The sequence below is a fragment of the Folsomia candida genome, unplaced genomic scaffold, assembly GCF_002217175.1.
Source record: "Folsomia candida strain VU population unplaced genomic scaffold, ASM221717v1 Fcan01_Sc011, whole genome shotgun sequence".
In the NCBI taxonomy this organism is placed as follows: Eukaryota; Metazoa; Arthropoda; class Collembola; order Entomobryomorpha; family Isotomidae; genus Folsomia; species Folsomia candida.
Window position 1 is genome coordinate 2,797,982 of NW_019091203.1, and position 20,655 is coordinate 2,818,636.

Sequence of the window (20,655 nt, forward strand, 5' to 3'; positions counted from 1 at the left end):
CGATATAATCGAGATCAGTTTGCGGCATCATACATACATATGACCCCAGGGGGAGGATCCTATCAACTTTTGGGGTAAATCGTACCGCCCCCTCGAGATCATGGTTTATTTAATCCTAATCTAATCTACCACTTTACTTATAAATAATTTTAAAATAATGATAAACATACTGAATACCGATTTTTTAATTTTCAAACTAATATAACCTTTGCAAATAAGTATATATTTACATATAAACACAATTTGCATACCGAACTACATACATACGTACATAATGCATAGACATTTTCACTGATGGTGGTGGATGACAAAACAGCGGAAAACTTGCACCAACTGAAAACTCCTTGTCCAGCTGAAGAAGAGCAAAGTGAAAATAATTTCACATTTGTTTTGAAACATTTCTACTTTTCTACAGAATTACATTAAATTCGGCACCACCCCCTCGAAACATTAGGTTTAGGTTGAACCAAAATGTATGTACAACACTTTTTAACAATTTTTAAATCAAAAGAATTCGTATTTTTTTTATATATTTACGACAAAACAATAATTAAATGGATAAATAATGCCGATTTTTCGAACCCCCCTTGTCACGCGTTACACCCCCTTTTTCACCCGTGGTATTACACGTGACGTACATAATTTACAAATTAAAGTTCCCTGGCTGTTATCTTTTTAAGCTGGTGCTCGATAATTCATTCATAAAAATCTTTATTTTTACAGAATACTCGAAAATAATGGACCCCATTCTCGTAATTTTCATCGTCTACGCCATCTGCTTCGTGGTTTTTGGCGTGTGGAGTTTTGGCGAAATGGCGCATGACAAAAGGGTCGCGGAGAGTGGCGAAATGTACGGTCTGCTCGGAACTTCGCGAACTTCGGAGTGCAAACTTCACACCCTGGAACTGTTCGGAGGATGGTTCGGAAGTCTGATGGCGCAGGTCTGTTTCCGCCACAAGATTAAGAAATGCTCGTACCAGGTCACATTTTGGATTATCGTGGCTCTCCACGTGGTCGGAATGGGGGCCGTGTATCTTGGGAGGGATGAAATCCGGGACTTTTTTAAGAAAGGTGGGGGAAAATAGAGGGTGGTGGGGGATTAATTGGGGTAAAAATGGTAGTAATTAAGTGGGTATTTCGGATTATAAGTAATTAAGTGGGTATTTCGGATTATAAGTAATTAACCGGGTATTTCGGATTATCATTACAGTTTTGATATTTATTTATGTATTATTTACTGAATGATACTTCTATTTTTTTTCAAAAAATGTGGGGGGACAATAAATAAAAGGTGATGGGGGGTAAATTGTGGTAAAAATGTTAGTAATTAAGTTGGTATTTGGGATTTCCTTGATAATTGTGTAACACATAGTTTGTGTGGATTATTTAATGAATGATGTTTGTATATAAATGCTATACAAAAACTAAGGCTGAATTTTTGTGATAATAATTCGATAAAAGAATCTGTGCAAAAATTTTTGTGCTCCTCTTGATAAGCACAAACTTATATATTTGCTTATTTCAAATAAAGTGGCCTTATATTCTAAAGAAATGTTGAATGTGAACTAATTACAAAACAATAAATACTTGTGAAATTCATAAATAGATACAAAATTTGTATAAAAATATGTCCAGCCGGAATTTAGTTTTTGTACTGGTTACAGAATTCATCCTTCATTTCCTGGCTGCATGTTTAACGATGCTGCCCTTGAATATAGAAATAAAAGTGATTTTTTTAATTCGCTGTATTTCCCACGTAAAATACGATTAAGATTTTTTCATAATCGGGGGAAAGGTTAATAGGAAAAATACAAAAAAATAGGAAAAAATTCTATTAATGTTTTCAATATTATGGAAAAAAAGTTTCATTTTTTTTAATCGGGCACCCTTTTTTGGTTTGGTACCTCTCTACTTGAATTTTGTTGCTGCTTGGATTTCTTTATTCATATGCATATCAGTAATAAGGGACTGTCCATAAATTAGGAAGCGCAAAAATTACGATTTTCTTCACCCCCATCGTGCCCACGCGTAGCATAGGCACGATATCATTGGAGTCTTAGACCCACTCTCCCCGCCTCTTGCATTACGTAATTTATGGACGGCCCCTAATTGTTACGTATTGGTTTCTTTGTTCTTCCAGAAATGTTCCCATTTCGTTGAGGAAGTTGACCCATTTTGACCTCACTTCCGGATCACCACCCACTGACGACGGGGGCGATAACAACCAGAGACGAACCGACGCCAGGTAAACGTCCAACTCCTTATGGGATGAATTCTAGACCACAAAAGGAAAAAAAAGACACGCGGAAAAATTATACTTACTTTTGGCAAGGATTTATAACTCATCGCCAAAATTAGCTCATGTTTTTATTATTTCATGCCTCTGGGAATTTATTTTAGAATTCTGGACGACAAATTTGTACTCGGTAAGGCGCTAAGATGATTACTAGAATGGCGTTGAGTTTTCAAAAAAGTTTTAATGAGTTCCAATTTTTCTGAAGGCTTCTTCAACTTGAGATTTCCACGAAAAGGTGTCAAAATCTGGAGTGTATACATGTTTTTTTTAATTGTCAATGGCCTGCACTACAACTTTGTCCAGAATTAAGAAAATAAATTCCCATACGCGAGAAATTATAAAGAATTTGACGATTTTTGAGATAAATCATCGATTTATAAATAAAAAATATAAACAAATTGTCCACCTACATTTTTCGCCTCTAGATTATTCACTTTAGTATCCAAATCTTCTAACAAATTGGATAAAAATGTGGCAAAATGAGCCCCCTCTGGTCCCCTTTGGGTGGCAGGGAGGTTCCTCCATTTCATGGAAAATACGACGTCGAAATTCACTTTTTCATTAGCTGGACCCAATTGGAGAGAAAATCTATCGGCGAAAGTCCACGTGTCAAAAATTGCGGCTGGAATTTAAAAAAATATATTTCCCAAAAAAAGCCATGGTTTTGCATGCATTTTACGAAAGTTCCCTCTCCTATGATAAATTTATGAACGTCCGGATATTCATATATGTATGTACCTGTTCACTTTCATTCATTTGACTGGTTATCATAGTGAATGAAAATGAATCATTTGAATGAAAATGACTGAACGATTCCGTCATTTCAGATGAATGACAAAGAAAGAATGTGAATGAAAGCAAAATTATAAATGAAGGATTTCTCATTCTTTTCATTTTTCACCCTATGCCTAGGAGACATTAGGCGCAGTAAAGAATGAAGTCCGATGAAGTGAAATGAATTTGAAAGGAAATGACTGAATGTGAATGAAAAATTTTTTGAACAGATAAATAAGATACTCTTTAGCTGACCTGGTACGGAAAAACATACCTAGAATTTTAAAATACGTTTTCCTGCGCAGAGAGACACAAATACTTCATCAAGAAATGAATGAATTAAAAAAACTCACCTTGAATCCCTACGTACAAGCAATCGACTAGATAAATCACGCCGAAACCGATTAGCGCTAAGTACACCAAATCGCGAGGAAGTTGTCGTCGCAAAATGTCCTTCTCCAGAGGGGACTCCGTTTTCGAAATCCGCCTTAACCTGATGTATATCGCAGATGCCAGCAACCCGATGAAAAATCCGACGGAGCTGAACCCCTTGACCGGTGAGGCGTCGTAGCGTGACCTCTCGTGACCTTCAGGATAGTCAAGTATCCGTAATTTTGGACCGTTCACTTGCTTCATCCAGGATGGAGTAATAATTTCCTAAATGTTAGCAGAAAGAGGAAATATTTTCACATTTGTGTAATTTCTTTGTCTCGAGTGTAAAAGTTAAATAGGTATTTTTGTGACAAAATTTGGTCTTTAAGGCTCTCTTGTGCATGTGACGGGTTTGAAATTGAATTTTAGGGTTTACCCTTTTTATAAAAAAAATGTATTTCAAGTGGCGACTATGAAATCTGTTCATCTTCGTTGTTTCTTTATGTGAAGATTTTATAGCATCTAAACTATAAGTCAATAATTGTTAGGTTTACAAAGTTAGGCGGGTAGAATTTCGATTTTTTTCTTCAATTGGAAAATAGAATATGTTTAATAGGTATATTAAAAATAATATGTAAAAGTCAAATATTTTCTTGGGAAAAAAATCAAAGTTTTATCCTCCTAACTTTATAAACCTTAAAATTACCGAATTTTCAAAATGATAGATCCACTAAGTTATCGGACCGCCCCATTAAACGCGCGCTGAGCGGGAGCAGATTGAAATTAAATTTCGAAAAAAATATTTTTGAATAGACCAAGTTATAAGCTTTCCATTGATATATATCACTAGTTATTGAGTCATGGCTAAGACTAGAAAATCTTGGGTTGAAAGGCAAGAGTTGAAAAAAAGAGTGATTGTGTTTCGCAAAAATCGAACAAACTATGATTCTAAAATCACTTGGCACTTTTTCAAGCAAGAAGGTATTCCTCATTCAAATGTCAACTCTTACATAGAAAAGTACGAGGAATCCAATGAACTCAAATTCAAAGTCCCCACTAGTCGACCTGCAAAGCCAGCGGCGACAAAAGTCAAAAATCGGATGAAAAAAATCTTCAAAAATCATGCATCAACGACAACGGCTGGCGCGGAAAGGAAGGTCAACATTTAAAAAAGCTATCTAAGCAAAATCAAAGTCCATAAACTAGGGATTGTAGCCAGGGGAAAAAACCAGCACCAAATTACAAACCAACACAAAAGGAAAGGATTCATGCGTGCTGCAAGAAATTGTGAGAGAAAATTTGGGGAAAAGTGGTCATCACGGACGATGAGCCCCACGTCACAGCTGACACTTCAAATCTTCCAGGAAGGCATTTTTTCCATAGTTCCAACCCCTGTGAAGTAAAATATGAAGACAAAGTCCGAAAGAAAGACCAATTCCCAAAAAAATGAAGAATTTGGTAACGCATGTCTAGAATTGGTCATGTTTCCGATCCCATCCTTTTGGAGGGCACTGTAAACCAGGAGGTTTATCTTAAATCTTGAATTAAAGGGGGATTAGAATCGTTTATTACCAAACATCATAAAAAATCAAGTTTGGTTTTGGCATGACCTCCCAAGGTCTCATGACGCCAAAAAGGTCACTCAGAACCAAAATCTGAAAAAAATCGAATTTGTGCCGAAAAATTAAAACCCACCAAATTTTCCTCAACGGCGACCAATTGAGAAATTCTGGGCGCTAACTAACTCCAAATATTCTAAGCTTTCAGAAACGCTAGATACCTTACGAAAATTTAAGAACAGATGGAAGAAAATGAGCTTGAAAGTAGGTGCAGTCGATGGTCGGAATTTGGTGCGAAATCTGAAGAAGAAAGTGCAATCTGTAGCACATAGCGGAATTGAATCATTAAAATTTGAACTGTATGGCAATCCAGACCCTTTGGTAGTAAACATATGCAATTTTTTTGAGATTACATCAACTGTGTGTAAAGTTCTGAGCATTTGATTGCGGCGGTCCGATAACTTAGTGGATCTGTCTTATTTGAATACATGCAGGAAGTGAAAGTTGAGAAAAACAAATTAAATGCAAAAGCCGCATACAAGCGAACTTTGATGGGTTTGGAAATTGATTTAGTTTTACGAGAAATATTTAAATCAATTTTGAATTTACCTTTTCACCTCTTACCTAATCCTGAAGGGGAAAAAGCTGGGACGATTTAGATTTTTAGATGCACACAGTAAATAATCTGGTAATAAACCTTACCGAAAAGCACAAGTATCTATATGATTGTACCAAAGTGGTAATGATAAGTCGTACCGTGTGGTAATGGCTTGGTAAATTACTAATGGTAATAAAGTTTTACCATCATGATTACGAATTTTTACTACGTAATAAAATATTGTAACCAAATCCATTACCGAGAAATCAGTACCTGCGCGACTTTACCGGATTGTTAAGAGTGCAATAAAATTTTTATTTAGAAGCAATGCATTACGATTAATAAACAGGTTTCAATATCGCCATTTGCATACATACATATGTTACATATGATATGTATGTACATACATGGAAGAAGGGAAAGCTGAGACTCAAAAATTAAAAAAAACCCGAACACAAAGGAACCTTAATGCATTCGATTGCATTGGTTTGAAATTCGTGAAAGAGAAAAATGTGTAAAAATTCTGAATTCACCTTTTCATTTAATCCTGGAGTGAAAGGATGGGACGAGTTATCTTTCTCCGAGTAGAGTGGATTTGCGGCCGCACTTATCACGATAATTAATGCGACTAATTTCCAATTCATTTTGAATCTCTGGGAGTATTATTTTTTTGTTATTATCAACAAGTGACGAGTATTTGGATTTAGAGTTGTTAGTGGAGTGAGTGAGGGCAGGCAGCTAGCTGGTTGGATCGATCGATACTGATCTGTTTTGGGATGATTTTTGTACAAATGACAGACGGAATTCTGGGGTAATGCATAAATTATGTTACGCAAATTTCTAGACCCCCCCCTATAACATGTTGCACCTAGGCACGACATCATTGGAACCTTGGACCGTCCATCCCACCTCTCGCATGACATTATTTATGGACGGCCCCTCTCTTTTACAGGAAAAGTTGCTTATTGTTTGTGACGGTAACTTATTTATATATTTAACTAGTGTAGGAGCCCGTCAATCGACGTGCAATATAGGCCCGTCGATAAGCCCGTGACCCCAACATTAGTGAAGTTAGCCTCTCCTGTTCTCTCTGCAGAGTGGAGAGAGAAAAGGAGAGGCTAACTTCTCAACTAAGGAGGGGAGCTTGCGAGGTTGATAATAACAGATCTTGATACCCTTTGGATATGTGATAGGGTCTCATGAGTGTACTAAAACCCTGAAGTGGTTTGACTCCATGGCCACATTTGCGCCCGCCACACCCACTCAAAAATGCCCAAAAAACGCTTCCACACCAGTTTTAACTCACTCAAATCCACGTCAAAAATCCAATTTTACTCGGATTTTGAAATTTCTTTCATCATTACACTCCCAGATAGTTGCTTTCTTCAATCCAATATCAAACCCAATTTTTTCGAAATTTTTAGTATTTTTAAAATTTGAAATTCTGAATGAGGATTGTTGTAGTAATCAACAACTCAAATTACGCCTGCGAAATAATCATCAGCAAAATTGAGTTTGATATGGAATTGAAGAAAGCAACCATCTGGGAGTGTAATGGTGAAAGAAATTTCAAAATCCGAGTAAAATTGAATTTTTCGCGAGGTTTTGAGTGAGTGAAAACTGGAGTGGAAGCGTTTTTTGGGTATTTTTGAGTGGGTGTGGCGGGCGCAAATGTGGCCATGGAGTCAAACCACTTCAGGGTTTTAGTACACTCATGAGACCCTATCACATATCCAAAGGGCATCGAGATCTGTTATTATCAACCTCGCAAGCTCCCCTCCTAAGCCACCGACCCAGCCAGCAGCGATACACTCGCCTGCTTTATATAGTTCACAAGGGACACTAACGACCTGACGTTTGAGTTCAGGGTACCCACCATGCTTCTTAGAATCTACTAGGACCCCAGATGAAGGATTCATTCATATTTCCGTGTAGAACTCATATTTGGCGCCGTGCCGTGGCGCCAAACTTAAAAATTTGCATTTTCGACCAATTTCAAACCCCCATAACTTTTGCAGATTATGTCGGATTTTCAAAATTTTATGCTTAAAATGATCACACAAGTCCAAATTTATGAGAAAAAAATAAAAATAAAAAATTTCGAATTTTTGAAATATTTTTAGCATTTTTCCGACGAACCCTCATTTCTAAGAAAATTACGAAATTTTGCGAAAATTTAAAAGCGAAAATTTTGGAAAAAATTTTATGGGATACGAAAGTTGAACTCCTTGTCATGATTTTTGAAAAAAAATTTTGAAAATCCGCCCAGGATTTCATAAGTTATGGCGGTTTCAAAAATAAAAACATTGAAATTTGGCGAATTTAGCGTCACGGCACGGTGCCAAATATGAGTTTTACACGGAAATATGAATGAATCCTTCATCTGGGGTCCTAGTAGATTCTAAAAAACATGGTGGGTACCCTGGACTCAAACGACAGGTCGTGAGTGTCCCTTGTCAGATAAGTAGCGTCAGCTACTTATTGTGATCACTTTGTCTGTCTGTCTGTCTGTCTGTCGGTCCGTCCGTCCGTCCGTCTGTCCGTTAGCAATATATCTTTAGAATGCCTCAACATAATCAAAAGCGGTTTTCGCCATTGTGCTTCTAATTTTTAGTTCTCGGTCGATTTCGAAATTGGGGTCAATCGGACCACCCCCCACAGCGCCAGGGGGTGTGGTCCAAAATTAAATGCACGTTAATTTTCATATGGGGTATCATTTTAAAGGAAATTTCGCCACGAATTCAACGACGCCAATATTTTTGACCTTTGACCTCGACGCCAAGGTCATTGGGTCAAAAAACACTTAATTTTCATATGGGGTATCATTTTAAAGGAAATTCCACCGCGAATTCGAAGACGTTAATATTTTTGACCTCATGACCTTGAGGACGAGGTCAAAATATTCATACTAGTCATATGGGGTGTTATTTTAAAGGAAATTTTACTACAATTTCAAGGAAGTTAATATTTTTGATTTCATGACCATTAGGACGAGGTCACATACGGAAACGTTAAAGGAAACTTGAATCGGTCAGACGCCACTTATTTACATTCGTTTGGAGGGTTTATTTTAAACTCTATTAATAACCACCCGATTGAATAGAAATTTTGCATCCTGCTTCTTGCCGGGCATACGTCACACGGTCAAAAAATGTGTTGACATTGGTATTTTGTCTACATAAATATTTCGAGGTTTATAAATATGCTTCCCCATGTTTCCACCATTTTGTGAAAAATTTGCATTTTTTGATACAGATATATATTTGTTTTTATATATTTTTCAAAAATTAGATATTTTTTTAGAAAAACCTTAAAAATTAACATATACATAAATCAACAAATATTAAGCTTTTTCCAAATTCTGTTGCATGCATATATTAATTCCCATCATCGTAGAAATATGACACCAGAATATGTATGTTATTCGTTTGTCACTTTGAAATGTAAAAGGCTGGCGTTCTTGCAGTCAAATAAATTTAACTGGAGCAGTTTAAAATGATTTTAACTTTTTTCTAGTATAATATAATTCTTAAATTAGTTTTTATATCTACATATTTCCGCGATTAGGTTAAACATTTTCATAACTATTTCATAAGTTTTTAAGAACATATTTAACCGGACTCTGAAATTAACTATTAATTACTTTTCTAATTAACTACGATATCAGTTACCAGGAAAGTCGAAATAATAATTAGTAATTTACTTTAATTACCAGGTATGTATCTAATTATTACCTTGTGGTAATGTAATTCTTATCAGTTATTAATGCAGGACATAACCCATGCATACATGTACCAAATTGAAAGTATTAATGAACAGATTATTTCTGGCAACAAACAGAAAAATTTATGTATGTGCCCTGATAAATTACATAAGGATGAACGTAATCAGCAGGTCGACACATTTACTCCAAATTTCCAGAGATGCCGAACTATCAAAGAAAGTGCCATCGCCTAGGGTCAACTTGGATGGGGGGCACGACTTAACAAATCGATGCACCCATTTTGGTCCATGGACGCCTCTAAGCGAGTTCAGCAATTCGACAGATGTGATATACGGGTTCGCCATGACCTTTAAGGGTCCCACGATTAGGATGAACAATTCAAAGGCTAGCACGCAAAAGAAAAGTAGAACCGGGAGTGGCACCGAGCTCGCCGAAGTTATGAGGATGTACAACGCAAAACTTTCACACCTGGTGATTCCACCGACTAAAACTGGCATGGCGGGCTGGCGGAAGATGAAATTGTGCATGGCGGACAACAGTTGTAATAGTCGGTATTTCATCAAATTAGAATGAGTTGGTTGCCCTCCTTCTAGGACTTTCCTAAAAAAGTGTTTTAGTTCATTAATAAATTATGTTAAGCAAAAATTTGCAATTTTCTGCACGTCCTTCTGTCTCCTTTACCATTTTCCAAATAGGCACATTAGACCCATTCGCCCCACTTACATTACATAATTAATGAACGAGCCCATTCCTACGCTCACAAAGGAGATCTCCCAGCGAATGCTCTCAGATTTTGATCTAACTCGTGCCAACAGATCACAGACTTCATTTAGACGAAATCTGCAGCAGATAAGATCGCTCAACGGTCAAGTTTGGTGGAGAAATTTACCTCCAAGGACATTGTGTGTTTTGAAATTTTCATATTAATCAAATTTGTGATCCACTGGCACTAATTTATTAAACACCGGCTGAAAGGCCTCCGTGATCAGATTAAGAAATAAATATATATACGTATTACTATTCTTGATTTCTAACCTTTTAATTCCTTCGAGGATTATTAGCTTCACTTCAATCGGATATAGTAGAACGATTATAATGCTGATGATAATAAAAGACGTCACCATCGTCCAGTAATAATACGTCGTAATTGCTAGTCCAACCCGGAAGCTGACCCCAGTTTGACCATTGTCCACCCAAGAGCGACATTCGAGATATACCATACTTGTCAAGATGGGTGGCATGCATGGCATGGTAAGCGCCAGAACTGACATCGCTGCCGGGAGAAAGATCAACGCTGCCATGCTCATGACAATCATTGAAATGAAATATGTGTGGACGATAAATATATCTGCAAAGTAAAAATAGTTAAATATCTTAATACAAAGATGGAATAAGGGAATAATTTGCTGGTTCACATTCATTACTGAGAACACGGTGATTAACCCCACTTCTCCTAAATTAGTTCGGGGAGTCATGACCCGAGGAGACGCGACTTGGATTCTTGTTGCGCTGAAAGCTATGTACACAGTGTAAGAAACCCTACTGCCGGAGTATCACCGATCGGTGACGATACATGTTAGTCTATGTATTGGATGACAAAATGACCATATGATAAGTTCGCACTATGGTCACCGCATGGAAATAAGCTATCACTTACTCCGTGCCACGCAATCACAATGATGCGCACCACCATCAACAAAGCGTAAACCACTATCGCCAGAGCCTAGGAGCTCCTACCACTGAAATTTTGTGGGAATGTGGGTACCTTTAGATCTGTAATCCCGTTCGATATGGAGGGACGAGTTGAGCAGTAATACGATTTCCTTTTGGAGCACTGTAGAATGTATTAAACCAATTAAGGTGCCGGTAAAAAGTGTTAAACAGTACGACATCAGAATCAGTTTCCAAGTTTGCAAGGGAGGATAGATCGGGTGCATCCACTCGTTTACAAATCACTTCACTGTAACGAGAAAATGCAGAAGGATTAATACCAGTGCCACGAAGCGATGCGGAAGAGTTTTTGAACCCGGGAGGAAAAACTGTTCGTTTCTTAATGCCATTGCGCCTTGTTTGAGCGTCAGGGTGGCTACGGACAAATTTAGTAGCAGTGGAATATTTGAAGAGGGTGAAGATAAATTGCGTAGCCAAGCAAATAATGCTCGTCCTTTGGTCGGCATTTTTGTAGAGTTCCTCATATGATATGCCCCAGCTACTTTAATATTTATTACAATATACCCAAATTTTAGTATTAGTCATAAAATACAGTGTTTAACTACTTACTACTTACGTTTAACTGCATACTAAAAATAACGTTACCATTCAGAAAAATAAATTTACTCCCGATTTTTATTATATTAAATATGTGAACTAAAGCCAGCCCGCCTTGTTTGGTAGGCAGGGAGGCCACGCCCAAATTTAATATCTCGGATATTACGTATGTCAATGGAATATTTGATGATGGTGAAGATAAATCTTTTTGCCTACCAAATACTTGTCGTGTCTTGGTAGACATGTCCAGTTTTCAGAGAAGACTGTCCCGTAGGGACAGTCGGTTATGCTTAATCTGATAGAGGGCACTTTAAAATTTATTACAAAACCCAGTTTTTAGTATCAATCTTGGCTTTTAGCTGGACAATTTATTTTCGATTAGTTTTACCAATCGCAACTTAAGCTTGTGTAACCAAATAAATTTGATTGGGGTAGTTAAATTTTAAAGAGGGACAGAGGGAACATTCATATATTACGTCATCAAAAAACTCTTTTATTTAGACCATATAAACATCTCCTATCAACCCGACTCGTGCTAAGCTGAGCAGGTAAGCTAAGATCTACCAAAATCAGTCTAAACCCCCCACCTTCTTGATACGTAACCTATGGATGTTCCAAATGTGTACATAACAATCTAAATAAATACAGTGGATAAGCTTGCCTGACTAAAAATTTGAACGAGTTTTCAGAATCCAACATTCTTGTGGCTATTCTTGATTACTGCAGAATTCAATGCAACGATTTCTGCCCGGGGGTACATTCATCGATAATGAATTCTCAAGGAGGCAAGAAAAGAAAAAAAAAACTATGGGGTTCCATACACGTCAATATTTCAGTTACAAAACCCTCAAGTTTTCTGTGTATTTTATGAAAGGGAGAAAAGCCGATTCGTTAATTACGAAAATTTCATATAAATTTAAATTGCTAAGAAATGAAGGCCGCATATACATATATTGTCCAACGATAAGACAATTTTATGTCTTTTAAGACGTACATACCTAAAATCAATAAACTTTAACAAGCAAAAATATTTTTGCATGAATACGATCCGACACTCTAAAAACTAATGTTAACCTTTTAAAAACTAACTGCCCCACCCACCATAAACCACACAAAATCCAGAGTAAGGTTAACTTGACAAGGAATAAAGTTTGCTCTGGATTTAGTAGATATCCATAAATTATGTCACGCAAAAATTACCACTTTCGAGACCCCTATCATAGTCACGATCCTTGGACCCTTAGACCCCTCTCCCCCTTCTCGAGTGACATTATTTATGGACGGTCCCTTAGTATAGTTTACTTACATAATTTATAATTCGGAGTCCCTTTACTTTTAAAAAAGTAACATTATTTTTAAGGGTGTATCAGTATTTTGTTTGTCTTTTGATTTATAGCTCGAGCTTGAATAAGTAATATATATTAATTGGTCTCAAAGCAATAGAAAAAATAGGTCATAGGCGTCATAAACTATCCGATTGGAATTTTATGGCAATCCATAAAAATTTTGGCGACTTGTGCATTTACGTTGCTTGGGAGACGTTCTAAAATTGCGTAACGCTTCAAGGGGAGGGAAAAAGGGTTTGAAAATTTTGTTAGGAACCGTTACTTATGCAGAGGGGGGTGTGATGGAAGTCTTTGTAACTTTAGATTTCTTGGTCGCTCCAAAATGCAATTTTCATAAATATCGTGTTTTTTACATGATTGTTTTCTTCATTTTCATCATACTTTATTTATCCTGCTCTAACAATGCGATGATGTAAAGTGCAACCCTCGGATTTGGTTGAAATTTCGAAATTATGTGGTCCATGTCAATACAACCAACGTTTCTTGAGGCAGTTTGTGCGATGGTCAGAATTTGCCAAAATATTTGAGGTCAAGGTTGAAAAATGTGCAACTTTTAGCACGGGAAGAGAATGGAAGTTGAGCTTGCTCCATCCGCCTGGTAAAAATCACCCGTTTTTCAACTTTGCCCTCAAATATTTTGACTAATTCAGACCATCGTACAAGCCGTCTGAAGAAACGTTGGTTGTATTGACTTGGACCACATAATTTCCAAATTTCAACCAATTCTGAAGGTTACACTTCACACCATCGCATTGTAAGATTTATTTCGGTATTTAATATGGAAATAAGACTGAATATGTACATATTTTATTTTCTTGAAATCTTAAATTTACATTACGTTACGAGCAGGGTGCTTGAATGTGAGGGTCAAAAACTTGCATTTTAAAGTTTCGTAATTGTCAAAACGTCCCTTTTATTTGTCCCATTTGTAATAACGCACGCATACATATTTCATGAAACTTTTGATCCATTCAAAAGAAAACTTGAATGACAAATTTAATCCCCTAAATCAGTTTAATGAATGAATGTGAACAGGTAGGTTTCTGACAATTTAATTTTGAAGCAATAATAAATAAGCCGAACACAGTTTTTTTTATTTCACGAGTAATATAAAAGTTAGTAAATATTTGCATACGTATATAATTTTCATAGGCATTCTCAATGTCAATGGTGGGTGGTGGGTAATAAGACAAAGACGAAGGTGGAAAAACTCGCACCAACTCAAAACTTCCAGCTGACAGAAAAACAACATTTGCGACAAGCTTAAACGATTTTATGTTCCGAAAATGTTTCCAGTTCTCAAAATAAGAACTAATTAAGTAAAATTCACCACTACATTAAATTTAATCATAATAACACCTACGCTGGTCTGGATTGACTGAGCGAAAAGGTATGTATATTTATTTAACAATTTCTCCACTAATGTTGAGTGTTGTAAATTTTCAAATTTTTACATAATTGAATAGGTTAATTTTTTAGTTTTTATACCTTGTTATGTTTAAAACTGAACAATAATTAGTGCTGAAGGTATTTATTATTTCTTCGCTAAACTTCAAGGTTGTTTAAATGTCATGTTATGTGTTACAATGGAAAATTTTTCAATGCGAAAAATTCGCAAATTTCCATTAGTTACATACCAATTAGAAATTTTAGAAATTTTAGAAATTTTTGCCTAGTGTGAACTAAGCGTATCTCCAGCAGGAGTACGCATCATCTCTCCTGATGGAAAGACATTAGTTACACTAGTGAACCGAAATTTTGCCTCTGAAATTCAATATGCAAGGGCAAGTTTAAGAATTTTGTCATCACTATTCCATAAGTTTTGAGAAAAATTAATAAACATCTCAATCCCAAATTCGAACCTAATGGAAATTTACGAATTTTTCCCATTGAAAAATTTTCCATTGTAACCTTACATTTAAATCACCCTGTATTTAACGAAATCAATACACACTGTAAAAGTAATGCTACCACTTTGTAAAGTAAATAAATTCATTCGAAATTAAGGTAACTTTACAAACCCAGATTAGGGTTCGATTCTAGCCTTCTGGACCAATCTTTTTTCGAATTTTTTTGCACCTTTCAGAACATTCTAAGACTTTTTTTTTCACTGAAAAAAAACTTAGAAAAACAAGATTAGGCTTTACTTTTTAAACAGTACATATTTTTAAGAGGGTACATTTACATATTTTAATTAATTGTTGCAGCTACTTGATGGATACAATGGTGCCGCGGTTTCGTGGGTCGAAATGGTGGAGGTGTTCCATTCCCACCTGCTCTGCGCATACGTGGAACAGAACCTCCAACATTGCAGGCCATTTGTAAATTTTTGACATTTATTTACATCAACTGTTAAAAATTATGTTATCCTTCCTTTAGGGTCGTTCATATTTAGCTTACGTTTATTTAGATTTCCGAACCGTGCAGGATTTGAACACGTGCGAGCCGCGTGGGTCCAAGTGGTGCGAGACGTCATGAATAATCAAACCTGGGAACCTGCTCGAAAAGACAAACTTTGTTCGAGACACTTCCTCCCATCGGATTATCAAGGAGAAGTCGCCAAGTGGACGTCCAAGATTTCTGCCCGCCATTTAAAATGGACTTCAATCCCTACCGTTAATCTATATCCGGAGGTTGGAGGCATCGTCGCTAATGGACAAGCTTTTAATGGTATGGAAAAAATAAATTGTTAAATTAACCTAGGATTAAATGACGCACGGCCAAAGTTTATAATGATTTCTCGACTATTTTAAAATTCTGGACTACAAATTTGAGGAACAATTCGTTCTCATTGTTTTTTTTAAATATGCACTCCAGATTTTGTCACTCTTTCAACGAGGGAATGCTTTGATAGTCTAGGAAGAAAAGTCGAAAGTCTTCGAAACTGGCTTAAAAAACATACCGCCATTGTATATATTTACTGACACTGCGATGACGCTAGGGGTCTCGCTCCGATTTTAATGAAACATCGATAATTACGTACTCTTAGGTAAATAATTGAAAACATGTTTCGGAATTTTTCATAATGCTCAGTTTAAAAAAAGTTTTGATGGTATAAGTGGCCAAAATTCGCATTTTTCTCGTAAAGTTTTTCTTTATTTGTTTTTGATCGTGAAAACTGCGAATTTTCGGCCACTTATACTATCAAATCTTTTTTTTAAACTGAGCATTATGAAAAATCCCGAAACACGTGTTCAATGATTTACCTAAGGCTACATAATTATCGTGGTGTGGTTTCATTAAAATCGGAGCGAGACCGCTGGCGTCATCGCATTGTGAGTGAGTATGAATTTGTTGTCCAAAATTTAAAATTTTAGAATACTATAGTTCTCAGAATTAATTAAAATTTGTCCATTTTAGCCATTAATTCATTCGTTAATGTGGTGTGTGCAAATTAACTCGAAAAGTTGGAAATTTTCAGTATACTAATGAGTAAGAATTATTCAATTCAGCAATGAGATTCACCACTGATTTTAGAATTTGGAATCCAGTATTTTAAGATGTTACTATGGCCAGTGTGTGTTGATTACACGGAAATTTTTTGGCGGGAGAATTACCCCGGAGGGCCTTATGGATTTATAACATGGTGTACATAGTGCACATTGGGCACAGATTTCTCTGCAACGGGTGGATGGATCCGCACAAAATTTTTTGGTGGTAATCTATATCTAAGTACCTCCAACCCTTTTGGGTGTTTTTCAGAAATTTGAATTTTGAAATTTGTAAAAAAAATATTTCGGAAATTCGAAAAAACCAGAAATTTTTTATTTCCATTTACAAATTTCATTTGTTTCTACATTGAACAACTATGACAAAATATGATTTCAAAATGTTTAACAAAATGATTAGGCAATTTAAACATTTAAATATATAATTAAATTATTTTTTGTTCACTTCAACTTTATGTTTCATTTCATGGTATTTCGTGTTAGACAAACATTACCAGTTTGTAACCATAGAGGCCATTTTTAATGGAGCAGTATTAAATAGTCCAGTTTTATCATATTTTATCAAATTTGATCACCATTATTCAATGTAACCACAAATGGAATTTGTAGATCGAAACAAAAAAATTCTAGTTTTTTTAGAATATTCGTAATATTCTTTTACAAATTTCAAAATTCGAATTTCTGAAAAAAACCAAAAAGGGGTGGAGGTACTTAGATATAGATTACCACCAACAAATTTTGTTCGGATCCATCCACCCGTTCCAGAGAAATCTGTGTCCCAATGTGCACTATGTACACCATGTTATAAATCTATAAGGCCCCCCGGGGTAATTCCCCCGCCAAAAAAAATCGTGCAATCAACACACACTGACCATAGTAACATCTTAAAATACTGGACTCTAAATTCTAAAATCAGTGGTGGATCTCGTTGTTGAGTTGAATAATTCTTACTCTAATACAAAAAAAACGTTAACATTATGTTATCCATTCGAAAAGTGACTCTACTCAAATCTTTAAATTAAGTAAACTACATAATATACCAAATCCAGAGTAAACTTTGCTCTTAACCGTGTTTACTCTGGATTTAGTATAGTTTACTTGGTATAGAATTCAGGCTGCATTTAAATACTTTTCAAAAGGGTAACACTATTTTTAAGAGGGTCCTTTATCCACAGACAATCAAGCAGGATTGATACATTCTGGACCCTCGAATTCCTTCATTGAGATCAAAATAGAGCCAGATTTCGAATTTGAGGTTCCCGTTCCAGACCGTGATCCACTCCTGCCGCTGCCACCACCTCCGCCCGGTAACAGAATTGATCGGAATTAATTACATATGTAACATAATTTTAAAAATCCAATTGTCTCGAAATTTGAATTTCAAAATTTTTTTCCAGATTTTGAAATTCATTAAAATTATAAACTCTTTCAAATTTTTATTTTTTCGAAAAATAGTGCATGTGCATTTTTCATAAGTCAAGTAAGTCATTCTGAAGAGACATGTTTTCGAATTTTTGGATTCGCGCTAAAATTCGAAAATTTACAGAATTTTTAAAAACCGTGGTTTTGGCTGGAAAACAGTTTAAAATTCGCGCCTCGCGCTCAAATTAGCGCATTATGAAAAATGAAAAAATACGGGTATGCTTATTTTTTGTGGTGAACAAAATAAAATTGGTCCCATGCAGATCTGAGTTGTACACCTAAAAGACTTGCATTGTGAGTGTATATACAATTTAATTTACAGAAATACCTACTTTCACACCACGTTCGTGTCCCATGTGCCGTTCGTATTTCAAAAGTCAAACTAACTACGAAAATCACATGAGACTCCACTGGACGGACGAATTAGGGCATAAATGCGGAAAGTGTGGCGTCTCGTTGCCCCAACAGAGTGACCTTGACGCACACGTGGCATCTGGCAGGTGAGAAAGCAGGCTAATAAAAGTTTTAAGTAAAATATGCATGCGAAGAAAATGCACTAATTTGTTGTAGTTATGATTCATAACTTATGAATCGGTGAGGAGGAATTCCAGTGGGCTGTTCATAAATATTGCGCTATATTAGTCCAAATTTTCGGGGAGAAAATTATCAAATGATTAAAATGATCAAACATTTGGTTGCGATAGGAAAAATCTCCTAAAATTTCGACCAATTTTACGCCGGGGGGAGAAGGTGGCCTTCCAGAAACAAATTATTCTCTTCCATGACCACATTTTTTCAGACCAACCTTACACTTCCTCTCGAATTAAACCATTTCCCATAAAATAAGATACTTTCTTCTTTACGAATCAAAGGGTTGGTTGTAAGCTATATAATTTGTATTTGTAATTCATACAGATGTAAACAGAAGGAGCAACCTGAGGGTGATATGGAAGAATGTGACAAATGTGGCGAATCTTTTCACAAAGTTCGTAAGCTCAAAGCTCATAAGGCTAACAGGATAGAGTAAGTTATCAAAATATGTATGTGTGTCACATGATCTTAAAGTAATAGTTGCATCAACAGACGTGGGATATGAATGATGGAAAAACCTCAAAGTTTGAATGCAAAATTACCGTAAAAATCTCCAAAATATGAGCATAAAAATGGCTTTATTTTTTACTTTTGGCTAGTGCGATACTCTATTTTTATAAATAAAAAACAAGCTCTAGGGTGATCATACAATCTATTAGAGTGTATTTACACACGTTTCAAAAACAGGTGACATAACATTTAAATCCTAATATTTTTTTCTAGATGTTTCGTCCTCCCGGGCCAATTTGGGGACACGTTTAGGTGTCCCGTGTCCATGTGTTGGATGCCATTTCCGACCAGTTTAAGGTTGAGGAGACACCTGGTCAAGGATCACGCCACGTGGAAGGGCGCGTGTTTAATTTGTGGGGTCAAATCGGACTGCTCAATTTACGACCATCTCGTCCAAGAACACGGATCCCCTGGTGGGGCTGGGGATGAAGATGACGTTGTCCGCGTGAAAAATGAAGTGATTCTGGAAGATGTCGTAATTAAGACGGAGACGGATTGAAATTTCACTTTTTACAATTTTATTGAATATTTATGTAAACAATTGTCGAATTTAAGCTTAACAAAATCTTGGTATTTTTGTATTCAGAAAATTATTTACGCAGTTTGTGCCAAGATGAATAGACAAGTTTAAATTTGTACTTTACCTATTATAAAATGTAGACCAGTAAACACGTTATGTTTTACGTTTTAATTCAATGGCGCAACAAACTATATACAGTATGTAACTTATTTAATGCTACGATTTTTAATTTCAAATTCAACTTCAATTTTCCCAAGAACAGGTAGATATTTCAAAACTGTTTTCATACCAATTATTCACCATATATTGGACTACATTGAGGCAAATTTTCAGAGGAATGGAGATAGAACGGTTGAATCCACAAATATTTTAATGCCAAAATATTGCGAATTGCACGTTACATAATTAATGCTACGATACACAACCGGTGCAAATTTGCCGTTTTTCCTAAATACGGAGCAGAATTTCGAATGGATAAACAATTCTGTAGTATTTCTACTACAAATGAAAATAATCTGCCGAATTATAATAAATAAATAACAAAGGACACCGTTCTCAGTATCAAAATATTGGAAAAGTGACCTGTCTCCATTAATAACGTCTAAATTTAAGGAAACTTTGGAAACAATTTAAAATACACACCGAATCTGTTCCAAGACTCGCGGAGGAAAGGAAAACCACAGAAGCTGTAGCGAATTGTCATCGTCAGGGTCGAAAACCCAGTAAAACACCACACGCGGACGCGACGATTGTGACAATAATGCTTGTCTGTCCGCGCCAGAAATTGCGAAAGATGTTCAAAGTGACCGTTTTACTGCTCTACACCTATGAATGATTAGACGCAGGCTGATATTCGCAGGAATATCCGGGGAAATTCCAAATTCTTCAACATGCATCTTATGGAGCAACCACAAGAAACACTTGGGGTGGGCAATGCAAAGCGAAGATGATCCCATGTCTACCGGAAAATATTTCTGTTCCCAGATTAGACCATAATTCAACTTTTTAGCTCAGATGGAACGGTAAGAGTGTGTGAGGAGCCCAAAGAAGTTTCAAGGAATTAATTTCTGAGACAAATTATCGAACATAGCAGAGATAAGGAAATCTAAGCTGTGTGAACCGCTAAACCCTGGTATGAAACTTTCGAAATCTTGCAGGGAGGTCAGGTTTTGGGACAGCATATGTTGCCACAGGGTAGTAGCACTGACGTGCGTCGATGGGATCAT

General features: G+C 36.2%; 2 protein-coding genes and 1 long non-coding RNA gene across 4 annotated transcripts; 2 read left to right on the plus strand and 1 right to left on the minus strand.

Moving 5' to 3' along the window:
* Nucleotides 1-300: 300 nt before the first annotated feature.
* LOC110855022 lies at nt 301-1,599 on the plus strand. The gene is made up of 2 exons (XR_002548401.2): nt 301-473; nt 724-1,599. It is a non-coding gene; the product is annotated as an uncharacterized LOC110855022 (long non-coding RNA).
* On the minus strand, nt 1,592-6,393 carry LOC118437005. 2 transcript variants are annotated; one of them, XM_035855743.1, is made up of 5 exons: nt 6,133-6,392; nt 3,424-3,727; nt 2,707-2,918; nt 2,117-2,275; nt 1,592-1,707 (listed from the first exon to the last, which is right to left on the minus strand). In XM_035855743.1, exons 1-5 carry the CDS (start codon nt 6,241-6,243, stop codon nt 1,675-1,677), a joined length of 819 nt encoding a protein of 272 aa, XP_035711636.1. In that variant the 5' UTR covers nt 6,244-6,392; the 3' UTR covers nt 1,592-1,674. The 2 variants fall into 2 exon arrangements, with proteins under 2 accessions (XP_035711636.1, XP_035711637.1); XM_035855744.1 differs by having other exon boundaries at nt 1,630-1,702; nt 6,133-6,393.
* Nucleotides 6,394-14,133: 7,740 nt separating this feature from the next.
* Nucleotides 14,134-19,617, plus strand: LOC110855032. Its single transcript, XM_022103468.2, has 7 exons — nt 14,134-14,327; nt 15,145-15,258; nt 15,348-15,607; nt 17,562-17,693; nt 18,131-18,308; nt 18,724-18,831; nt 19,123-19,617. Exons 2-7 carry the CDS (start codon nt 15,152-15,154, stop codon nt 19,406-19,408), a joined length of 1,071 nt encoding a protein of 356 aa, XP_021959160.1. The 5' UTR covers nt 14,134-14,327; nt 15,145-15,151; the 3' UTR covers nt 19,409-19,617.
* The last annotated feature ends 1,038 nt before the right edge of the window (nt 19,618-20,655 follow it).